Source organism: Anopheles bellator, chromosome 2 (genome assembly GCF_943735745.2).
Source record: "Anopheles bellator chromosome 2, idAnoBellAS_SP24_06.2, whole genome shotgun sequence".
Classification (NCBI taxonomy): domain Eukaryota; kingdom Metazoa; phylum Arthropoda; class Insecta; order Diptera; family Culicidae; genus Anopheles; species Anopheles bellator.
Genome location: NC_071286.1, coordinates 26,566,127 through 26,577,504, shown reverse-complemented (window position 1 = coordinate 26,577,504; position 11,378 = coordinate 26,566,127). Strand labels below are relative to the sequence as shown.

Below are 11,378 nucleotides of genomic sequence, written 5' to 3'. Positions count from 1 at the left end.
AACTTTTCAAATAAACTACTAATATATAAAACAATTTTCCTTCCTCTCTTAACCTATGCCTCTTCTCTGTGGTCGCATTGCTCCAAAACTAACTTCCAATCAATACAAATCAGACTGAATTAAATTCTCAAAATGATCCTCAATTTACACTGGAGAACACCAACAAATCTCGTCCTCAGCCTCGCTGGCACGCAAAGACTATCGTTTGAAATTAACAAACTAAAAGAAGGCCTAATCAATAGATGCAACAATTCTATCCACCCTACAATACAAGACCTGATTATCTGAAGTTTTTAAAGTTAATTAGTTGTAAGATGTTTTAAGTTATCAGTTATTAGTTATAGGTACGATAAAATGACTCAATGCCACGTGGCATAACATATAATTTAAACAGATTTTAATCGAAATATTTTCATTGCAATCATTTCGATACCTTAGAATAATTAAATAGCTGCAATCCCAATGTGGAATATCTCTGTACTCTTATGTAACCAAGCATTTATGTATAATAAAGATCCAAAGAATCCTTTAAAAAAAATGCAGATAGAAACGAGGTTAACTGTTGGAAACAGCGTAAAAAAATATTTAAAATAATATTATTTCAAATTAATAGTAGCTTACACAAATAAATTACATGAAAAACAGATAATCCTCCAGCCCGTAAATAGCGCGCCGATCGAGTGATGAGGACAATGGAAACAATGTGTTCCTTCAGGAACCACACCACAAACATTCAATATCCGATCCGATCGATAGCAGCACTCTTCGGTGCGATCACAACCTTGTCACAGTTGTCTAACCCGGGCACAAACAATCAGCAATTAGGAAAACATGGCCATTAGCATAATTTGTACATTACTTGGCTGTTGTAAGCGGTTCCCCCATTCGGTTGGCGACCGTCGGGCATGATTTGGTTCTTCCTACGGACCTCGACTCGCCTGGAGTCATCGCTATCCGTTGCCGTTGCGCTGTAGCTGACAATGTAGCAGCCGGTCTATGCCAAACGCCAAGAAGAGGATCGGGCGGCCACGTTTTCATGTTTAATGATGCATTCAAATTGAATTGCTAGAAATAGTTCGCGGTTTTGGGCCTAGGCTGGGTGGTCCCCGGTGGTGCAGGAGAGCGTAAAAGGTGTCCAAACTAAAAAACGGCAACAATAGACGACAACAGAAGACGTTTATGAAACTGAGACGCAGCACAAGGAACGTGAAGTTTTTGTAAATTAGACAACGCCGAACCTGATGTTTCATCATACAAAATACTTTGCAACTAAATTGAAATGTTTGAAATAATAGAAATAAGTAAATTTAAACATCTTTCGCTGTTCTTAGTTCAAGACTTAGTTGGTGTGCCACAACACCTTCGCCTGCCAATTGATGGCAGCATATTTCGCACCCAATTTACATACATTGTGGTTCGCCCACGCACCTCTTTGTGGCCGAAAAGAGCCGCTCCGCGGGTTGGACGGGGCAGCGAAGCTTCAACCCCATTTCTCCGTTGGCAACCGCCGTTAGTGTCCGCACGTTGCGAAGAAATGTAAAACAAATGTGCAACGAGCATTACCGGAGCCAGCGGGAGAGCGGGCCGGACCGGTGACAAAGGTGCAAGCGGTGCGGCCGGGGCGACTGCCTTCGAAGCATGTAGTTAAAATTATTTTCATAACATTTGAACCGCACCATCAACAAAGTGTTGCGAGCCACATCACGCGCGCTGGCGAGGAAGAATGCATTCGTTCTGTCGAGATTCTGCTTTTTTCGCCCGTTTGTATTTTTATTCAAACCCACCCTGTGTTCGGCAGGGTGCGGCCGCTGCGTCCAGGCCCCAGGAACCAAGTGCTCTTCGGTTTCGCAACGCAACTGGCCGCCGGCATTGGGCCTCCAAAGAGGAGGACGAAGAAGCATGCTTCGCATAGAACCCGCTTTTCCTATGCGAAATGCGACCGTCCACGAGATCGAGTGCGTCCGGCAACCAAACTATTTCTCCGCACTCCGCGCAGATAATGTTACCGACACGGCGACCGCTGGAGCGACCACAAACTGTGCGCGCGTCTGTTGGAATATTTTCAATTTATCACGGTCCTGGCTGCGGCTGGCTGGATCGTGACTTCCGGGCCAGCTGCATAAACCCACACACATCCACCCGGGGGTAGAGTTCAGTTACTTTTCCTGCGATTTTCCGCCTCTTGACGCTATTTTTCATTCGAATAAAATAACCGAGTGGATGAACCGAGTGCTATTGTTGGAGTGCAGGCGATCGAACCGTGTCGCGATCGCGTCGTCGCGAGATTGAAAGAAGAATCGAGTACCTGCCACTGGCTGACAGGTAGATTACCGACGGTTCCCGACGGACTCTGACCACAGGCGCAAGGACACGCAATGCTAAGTTAGTGAATCAATTTATTCTGCTAGATTCTAATAGGTTCCCATTAGTGTGCTGGCAGCAGCGAGTTTAATATTAATGTAGACAACGGAAAATTAATTAACCCCAAGTTCAGCGACGGAGTTGCTGAAAGGGGCGTCGGATCAACGGCGTTGCTGAAGGGATTAGGTAGATACAATTGTATGATGCTAATGTTCCGCTGTGGTTCTGCCCGGCGAAACGATCGTGGAAGTTAATGAAGTAAATATCTCAGCCACGCTCAGCCACGGTCAAGTTGCTTAACGGTTCCACTCAACGGATCGAATCAAATCAAACCAGACAGTAACGGTTTTATTAGACGGACAGTACGACACTCAAATATGGATGTCCTCTCGGTTTATAACAGTCGTTAAAAAGCAAAGATATTAGCATACTGCTGGAATTAGACATGCTTCATTTGATTTCTTGAAATAAACTTAGAATATTATTTTTATAATGGCTCTGTTTACTTCTTTCTCTCTGCTGCTAAGTTCTATGGGGATACCCTAGGGAGTGAAATAGGGTGAGCAATTTAACGTGTACTTTTTCATTTGGTAATAAAACAAAAACGGTTTAATATTTTTCGATGCTTGAAGTTTTATTTGAAAAGTTATTTCTTAACTTTTTTTGATGTAAATTTTTTTTGATAAAATGTTCACCACGATTTACTTGGCAGTAGCTCATTCGGTCGACCTATTTTTGAGTACATTTTCGATTGTATCTGGTCCCATTTCGGCAATAGAAACTTGGGTCTTGAGGTTGAATCAATCAGCCAAAATCCACACCAAACAGTCACTAATTCTGAGTGCATTGGCTTCTCTTGTACGATATTCGGGGTTTCCGAACCGCAATACATCTCATTAACAGCTACCGAGGTGGAAATGAGCTTCAATGAAATGTGCTTTTGACGAATGAGTTGAAGACCTACCACTTTGGAAATAAATTTTTCAGAATTTCCCAATTATCTGCAACCAAATTTGTATTAATAAAGTAAAGAATAAGTTAAATTAAATTACGTACAACAACTTGTTGGATCAACGCACAACTTCCCTTCCGGGTTATCGGAGATTAATGAGCGAGTAGAACAAGTACGGCCCTCGGCAGTCTCCTGGTGCCGCTACCACCGGCAACACTCCATTAAGGGCTCGTAACGAGCAAGATCGTCCAACGGTCACTTAACCCATCTTAACCTTCGATATTGCACACACGCTGCGCCATCGAAAGCGCCCCACCTGCACACGACACGCCAGACAGGACGCGCCGGTTCGAGCTCGAGTTGGACAACATAACCTACAACGGCATCCCGAAGAGCTGCGATCCGTGTGACCCGTAAGAGAACGAAGGGGGATGGAGAAAGAAGGAGAAAGAGGCAGTGCTAACGGCATGTCCGGATGGGATCAGATACGGAAGATAGCATCCGATCGCGGGATGTCAAATTGCGAATCAATATTGTTTATGCTAATTGCGTTAATGGCTTATTGGGGAGCCACGGTTCGCGCCACGGTCCACAGTTAATTGATAGTGATTTGTTTTCTCTTCCGGCCAGCAACGGGCGTTTTCGCATTGTGCGACCGCGGCTAACTCCTTACAGCTCGATTGGTGTTGGCTGTTGGTTTTCTTGGGCCCTCGTTTTGTTCTCCTCCGGCTTACGGCTAACACTGAGGCTCTTTGGGGCACACAATTATGCACTCTCGGGCAAGCAAAGAAAAGGCGTCCTCTTTCCAGCTTCCCTGTGTTTGTCTCCCCTTGGCACCTCTCGCCTGAGATGTGTCTCCCGGACAGTTGCAGCGATGCAACGACGGATGGCGCCAAGACGGATTCCTGGCGGTATTTAAATGTTCCGCTTGCGCTCGCGTTACTGTCCCTCTTTTACCGTCCTCTTCGTCGTTGATTAATGCCATTATTGATTTGCCACGATAGTCATCGACAACCGACGGCACCGACGGGCTTTCATAAGTGACTGACGTGGCGCACACGACCAAAAGGAGCCGGTTGACAGTTGCGAGCCGAGGCTCGGGAGCTGCGGTAAGCTTTATTTGTTTTGAACGCGGCCGCGACTCTCAGAACCCACGGTCACGGTGGTGAAGGTCCTCCCATTTAACCTAGGCCTTCTCTAACTAACCACTGGAGGTCGTTTTATTGAGCGCCGCAATCGGTGCAGTGTGACGCGAAGCGTTGAAGAGGATCAACGAACGGACGGAGATCTCAACTTCAGAGTCGACACGGAAGTGTCGATGCTTAGAACCTTAAAATGTTCCGCCGAGTTCTGGCTCGAGAATCGTCCAGAAGAGCATAAGCGGAATTAATTTGTGACCAACAAACTGGCGTCCTGCTAGGGATCAGATAAACAGCAGCGTATCCTCCGTGGGTTCTCATCATCGCGCTCATTAGTCGATACGATCGACTCGGATCGGGTCGGGTGGTCAATTTTGTGCCATTTCGTATTTTGCTTTTCACATTTGAATATTTCGATCTGATAAACGGCTCTCAATGGCCCTTGGCCCTCGTGGCCTGTCAAGGGGGCCCGCTGTAGGGCTCTCGCGCTTGAGGAGTATCAATTACGGTGTGTGCTCGACGTGCATCCAGATCCAGGTTCCAGATCCGAGAGGCCCCGCGGCCGGCCGGCTAATGAACCGACGTGCGGCGGGGTGCATGTTCCGCGGCAGTTAATTATGATAATTACGCCGTTGGGTACATCACGGGTGTTAATACGGCTGCGGGTCAAACAATCAGTGTGCCACTCGTCGAGTCCGTTGGTTCGGAGCGCTACCAGAAGATCGCGCGCCCGGACTGCGCTGGCCACTGCAAGCGTCAGGTGAAGCTGTGAGTGATAAATAGGCCCAATTATGGATCGTCACTTAATTGGCGGTCCACGACCCACGGAGACCACGGAGGATGACCGGCCACCGGCAAGTAGGACCCCGATCGTGTCCCGGGAAGCTAGGGACTGCTCGATCGCGCTAGGAATTGTTCGCGGAAACGGAAACCCAGTTAGCGGCACCACGGAGCACTTCGAGGTCACATCGCGCTGGAATCGCGTTCTGGCGACAGCTACACTGATTGCCCGTTCGCCTGTGGCGTGTGGCGTGCTTTTCTCGACACCCGGAAAGTCGGTCACCGAATCACGCAAAGCCCGTGCATTATTAGAACTGACGAGCCGTCGGTTGCCGTTGCCTTGCCGCAGTCTCCGTCGGACCGTCGGGCCGGACCTTTTCTAGCGAAGCCCTCCCGTCAAACCGACCGCACCCGACCGAACGGGGGGGGGGCCGCACCGAGTTCCTGGACAGGATCGGACAGATCTTTCGAGGTCAGCGTGAGATGAGGCGAGCCGGCTAATGCGACACCCGGCGCCGCACAGTTCGTGACTTGGGCGCAGGCTGTGCCCCGCAGATCGATCGCAGGTCCCGTAATGTGTGACACCGGCGTGCGCGGAAAATAAAACGGATTCCGCTTGATTTATGATCGGTTGTGATGGCCGGATTAGCCGACACGAGCGCGCGGAGGAAAACTGAAACGTCGGCCAACTGGACACGTCGCACCAGCGGCTAATAAGCGGCTTCATTTGCATAGCCCATCAACGGCGATGGTTTTCACTTTCCGTACGACTGTCGATCGCTGAATGGGCGTCTGACACATTTCGTGGAATATTAATATATAAATACGTTTCTATTACTTAAAACAATGCCGACATTAGCGGAATGGTGACCGGTGCCTGGAGAGCTGGAGAACGCAGTCAGAGGGGGCCGGCCAACCAACAAGCCAAAGCTGTTGGCCAAACGATTGCCGAGCATAAAAAGGGGCCCCATGGACGAGAAAAGGGAAGAGAGATAATTGTCGTTGGAAGAATTTTTGGCCGATCCTCGAACGTCGTAGGATCAAGGAAAAGTACGCGCCGGAGCTGATCGTGATCGCTTTGGCCGTTAATACGACATAATTATAGATGCTACCGAGCCCCGACGGTAAGGTTTCATGGACGGCACCGCATTAGAAGCCCCGAAGTCGTGACCCACAACATTCGTCCTCTTTACGCAACGCACGACTTTTGACATCAACCTTTACGACCGAACGGCGGCTGCCGGCTTCAAGATCAAGTTCAGCGCGCAAACAAGATACGGCAGGGTGATGCCGAGGTCCGGTGCACGGTTAGATGGTTCTCACGTTTGTCCGATCAGCACTCCGGTGATGATCTATGGCTGTGGAGCGCGGGTAAGTCACCGCCAAACGCGTGACTGGCGAAAATAAAAGTTGGAAATTTATGCCGCTCATGGCACAGTAATTTTTGAAATTTTACTCTCATTGTAGTGAAAGACGAATCATGAGAATTACCGTTTTGTATAACGCACACCTTTTTCCCAATTTTTTTAGCTCTAAAATGTGGGTGCGCGTTATACAAGGGGAGTAAAAATTTTGTCCCCTCTAAACTTACAAATGTGCCCTTTTGGGTATATATTTTATGGTATTATTGGATAAATTATGAAATGAAACATTTGTTAGGAACATAATTATCCATACAATATCGACATAAAGTCATGGCAGGGAGTTAAAACAGAAGTTGTTGTGAAATCATTCAAAAAATGTGGCATCAGCAACGCTATGGGTGGATCTGAAGATGTCGCAATTTATGAGGACTCTTCAGAGAGTGACAATGAGGGCTACATTGAAGAGCAATTAGAGAATATCAATTTATCAGACAGCAGTGAATCTGAGTTTGAAGATTATTATGAAATATAAACTACTAGTATGTCTTTTGCAATGTATACGCATTTTATCTTTAGTCTACTTTAGAATATTTAGAATAATACGAGGTGCGTTCAAAAAGTTCTGACAATTTTGTATTTACTCGGGTTACAAGTGTTCGATTTTCAAATTTTTTTTTCGGTGTTAGGTTGCTATTTACGTCACTCACTTATGGTGAAACTTTCGGCCAATTTGAATAATTAATAAATTTTTAACAGCTGTTTTACTGTGCACGTGTCTTGGCCCATCGGCGATTTTTGTTTATTCCGAAAAATTTATGAAGAAAAATTTGTATCAAATTTTGTGTAAAAAACGAAATTAAAAGCTCGGACGAAATTTAAATGTTGACTGTAGCTTATGGTGATGCTATTAAAACCAAAAGCAGCGCTTATCAAAGGTTCAAACTTTTTTCAGAGGGCCTAGAAGATGTGGACGTCAAAAAGCCATGTTTGGTCGAATATAAACTATTTAGCTAACAGTTTTCTTCGATTACAGGGTCGTGGTGTATAATGAGTTGTTGCCAAAGGATAGAACAGTCAATAACGAATATTTCCTAATAGTTATGCACAATTTGCCCGAAGCAATCCGTCACAAACGCCCGAATTTGTGGGAAACCTAAAATTGGTTGTTGCACTTTTGCTAACAAATCGTGGTTTCTGCTCGAATTTTTGGCCAACACAACACACTGATGATGCCAAAGCTACCGTTTTCTCTAGATCTGGCCCTCTGTGCCTTCTTCTTATTCCGGAAACTGAAGGAGGCCATGAAAGGACGACGCTACGATACGATTTAGGTGATAAAGACGGCATCGCCAATGAGAAAAATCTTGTCCAAGCAAAAAAGTTGTCAAAAATTGACCGATTACTCAAAATAGCCGAATTTTTCACCATCAGTCACTGACATGTGTAGCAACCTACCGCCACAAAAAATCGAAAATCGGATATATGTAGCCCGCGTAAATACAAAATTGTCAGAACTTTTTGAACGCCCCTAGTACATCATTATCATTGGGTATTTGTTGGATATGTGAAATATGTATGATAAAAAAACTTTTTTTCCATTTTTTTTCTCTTAAAATATGGGTGCGCGTTATACACGGAAAAATACGGTAAGTTTTTTTATTACACAGCGAAAAGGAACGCTCCCACGGACGAGGTGAGCCACTGGAGCTCACTGGATCATTTCATTGCTGATCCTGGCTAGCGGATTTAGTGAACAGGTTCTTAACGAAGCTGATCGATGTTTTACGTAGCCGTGCCTCGAACGGTTCCTGGGAGGTCGTCGGCCTGGGCCCGTCGATAGGACCCGTCCCATCCTGTCTCGCTAGTTGCTGCTCGTGGTACTGGCGCAGGTAGTTGAACTTTTGCAACGCATTCGGTGGCTTTACGGTGATCCGCAGCGAAAGGGAATCCTTCTGGATGTAGCCACCGTTGATGAAGTCTTCGCGGCCCAAAAATGTTTTCCACCCGAACGGCTGCGTCGGCTGGAAGCAGAAGTCGAGCGTTTTCTTGACGACTTTTTTGTCCGTCCGGTGCAGCAGGGCCACGGTAAACTCGTACCTGCGTCGAAAGGGGGGGGGGGAGATTGCGGGTCCTGTGGTTATTTGTTTGTGATCGCGTTGCAGAGCCAGAGAGGGGCCTTACTTGTTCGAGATCCCGCTGCACAGCTCAAGAAAAACACCCAGAAAGGTGCCTCTACACTCATCGTTTCCACCCGGGTAGACGTGTAGTCGCCAGCTGCCACCGAGGTCATCGTTGAGGACTTCCGAGTACAAACAGGACGAGGCTTTCGTGGCCTCCACCACGTTTCGGACGCTTACCACCTGGTTCAGGCAGTCCGGTTTGGCCTCTCTGTAACGTGACAACGAGACCAGGGAATGTTACCACCAACCATCCGACGGTTCCGCCTCTCGACACTCACTTTTTCAGCTGCTCCACTTCGGTGGCCAGTGCGGTGGCTTTTTTCTTGACCTTCTCGTACTTATCGATCAGGTTCAGGGATCGTACGGAAAACACCAACTCGAAGCTGTCGTCCACCAGAAACGACTCTTGCAGTGACTTCAGGTCGATGAAATGGTTCTGTCCCCAGCCCTTGCGTAGCTCAAAGTAGGACTCGTCCTCGTACCGGTGGTTTCTGGTCGGTCCCAGCAGCTCCACCGAGTAGTGGTAGCGTCCCTCGATGCCCTCGTACAGTTGGAGAAAGATACTGAGCGACGTGTTCTTCGCATCGTCGTACCCGTTCGGGTGCACCTCCAACCGCCACACCGACCCGATGTCATCCGTGACGAGATCGGAATACTGTACTTCATTCGTGCGCCCTATGGCCGAATATTTGCGCACCGAGAACCTCCAGGACGAGGGTTCCGGAATCAGGTGGCTGTGAAGCGGAAGGAAGCGGTGGGGGATCAGAGATCGCTCTGATAAGTTCTGGTCGAGTTCCGTCATCGGGTTGAGCACACAAGACAGTTACCTATTGAAACGGTGCGGTTTGACGTTGGGTGAGATGGCTTTCAGATCGTCGGACAGCTTGGCGCACGTCTTCTCCAGCTCCGGCCGCTTCTGGACCAGATCTTCGACCGGTGCCGCCTCCAGCGTTTGCTTCGTCGCCAGCAAAGTGAACTGATGTTTGTCCAGTGTTTTGCCCAGTATTTCGGCCCACGCGTTGACTTCGGCCGTTTTGGCGTTGAACTGCTGGTGGATGTCCTTCAACTCCTGCTGCACCATAATGTTGATCGTTTTGATCAGATTGTCCTTGCACTGCTTCAACAGTGCCCGTTGCTTTTCGAGCTCCTGCGTGATGCGCTGATCCGTTTCGATGAACGTGGCCTCCGCCTCGAGGAGCACCTTTCGAAGGCGCTGCTGTATCTTCTCGGCACCGGGGCTCTGGTGAGGCTCGCTCGCCGATCCTCCATCGCTGCCGTTGTCGTACCCGTCAACGATCGTTTTACACGCCGCGATAGCGCTGCCACTGCGAAACTTGACGAAATCTTCCAGCCGACTCGGGCATGCACAGTTCGGGCATGCGCTGGTTCCATTTTCACTGTCCACCCTCTGCATCCACTGGCGGATGCACGAGCCGCAGAACAACTTGGAGCACTGCGGACAGAGCCGCGGATCTTCGACGGTCTTCAAACAGATCTGACATTCGATCGACTCGCCGAGCAACTGCACCACCCGATCGACCGTGCCGGATGCCATGGAAGCTGATGCTGATTCGATTCAGGCCGCTGATAAGCGTTGGTTGATCTCGCACTGATTTGCAACTCGCGCCGATTAGCTAGGCCATCGACCTAGAAAAGGATTATCGGTTGGTACGGTTGGGTGTAAACAGCTGTTGCGGGGAAACTGAATGGAACTCGCGCTTATCAACACTGAAACTAACTGAAACACCTGCGTGTAACTTTGTAGAACACTTAGCCTGTGGGCACTCGGAAATGGTTTGAAATGGTCACAGAAAGGGTCACGGAAATTAACGTTCGAAATATTTTCACCGATTTCGCGGGGCGAGCAACAGACACTACTGAATTTGCGCAGTCGGAAAAGGCGCAGAGCGTAAACAGTTTTCCTCGCCGTGAGTGTTGCAGGAAGGTTTCCACAGGTTTTCTCTTCTGATCTCTCCATCTCTCTCTCTCTCTCTCTCTCTTGGCTACATTTGACTAAAGACCAATACACCAAGTAACGGTGATCTATTTTAAGCACAAGACTCAGAAGCTCTCGGTATTCGGAATATCTCGTAGACGGAAAATCGGGAAGCGACAGAGACAGTCTCTTGGGCGCTACTGGGCGGCAACTGCGAGAGAAAAGTTGCTAAATGAGTCAACGCAACCAGCGCCCTGAACCAAATTTATACACCAACCTGGCCAACACCCGAGACGCCCGAGAGGGCAATGTTGAGAAGAGAAGATCGTGGGGGCAACATTTCGCAGAAATGTCATTGAAAAGTCTGCACTAAAAATAAATTTGGCGTTAAACATGGGTTCCCATATGGGACAATCAACTCTTTTTACACGTCCAACCGGATGTCTGCTTGGGCAGGTCCTTGCGTTGGGGGCGCACCGTGCGGCGCGGAAAGCGATGATCACATCTACTTTGCTGATCAATGAACTTTGCCTAGCTGATTGGCAAATTGGATTGGAAATGAGAGCACTGATAAGAAATTTGCACTGAAAATAAACAAAATTTTAGTATATAAGATGGCCCCGGGCGATCCAGAAGGCACATTCGAGCCTTGGTGTGTCCACCAAG

At 48.0% G+C, this 11,378-nt stretch overlaps 2 protein-coding genes across 2 annotated transcripts in view; one reads left to right on the top strand and one right to left on the bottom strand.

The window, feature by feature from the left end:
* Positions 1-8,238: 8,238 nt before the first annotated feature.
* LOC131210519 (E3 ubiquitin-protein ligase TRIM37-like) lies at positions 8,239-10,546 on the bottom strand. Its single transcript, XM_058203776.1, has 4 exons — positions 9,604-10,546; positions 9,055-9,510; positions 8,778-8,984; positions 8,239-8,693 (listed from the first exon to the last, which is right to left on the bottom strand). The coding sequence occupies exons 1-4, from the start codon at positions 10,329-10,331 to the stop codon at positions 8,318-8,320; spliced, it is 1,767 nt and encodes a 588-aa protein (XP_058059759.1). The 5' UTR covers positions 10,332-10,546; the 3' UTR covers positions 8,239-8,317.
* A 559-nt stretch (positions 10,547-11,105) lies between these two features.
* The window catches only part of LOC131207265 (vitellogenin-A1-like), a 783-nt gene continuing 510 nt past the window's right edge, over positions 11,106-11,378 (top strand). The window contains exon 1 of the mRNA XM_058199876.1: positions 11,106-11,168. Coding sequence (XP_058055859.1) covers positions 11,106-11,168 — 63 coding nt within the window. The remainder of the gene's footprint in view (positions 11,169-11,378) is intronic.

Coding starts and splice junctions, on each gene's coding strand:
- LOC131210519 (XM_058203776.1), bottom strand. CDS start 10,331: ATGGCATCCGGCACGGTCGATCGGGTGGTGCAGTTGCTCGGCGAGTCG. Junction 9,511..9,603: donor AAACCGCACCGTTTCAATAG/GTAACTGTCTTG, acceptor TCCGCTTCACAG/CCACCTGATTCCGGAACCCT. Junction 8,985..9,054: donor GAAGTGGAGCAGCTGAAAAA/GTGAGTGTCGAG, acceptor GTCACGTTACAG/AGAGGCCAAACCGGACTGCC.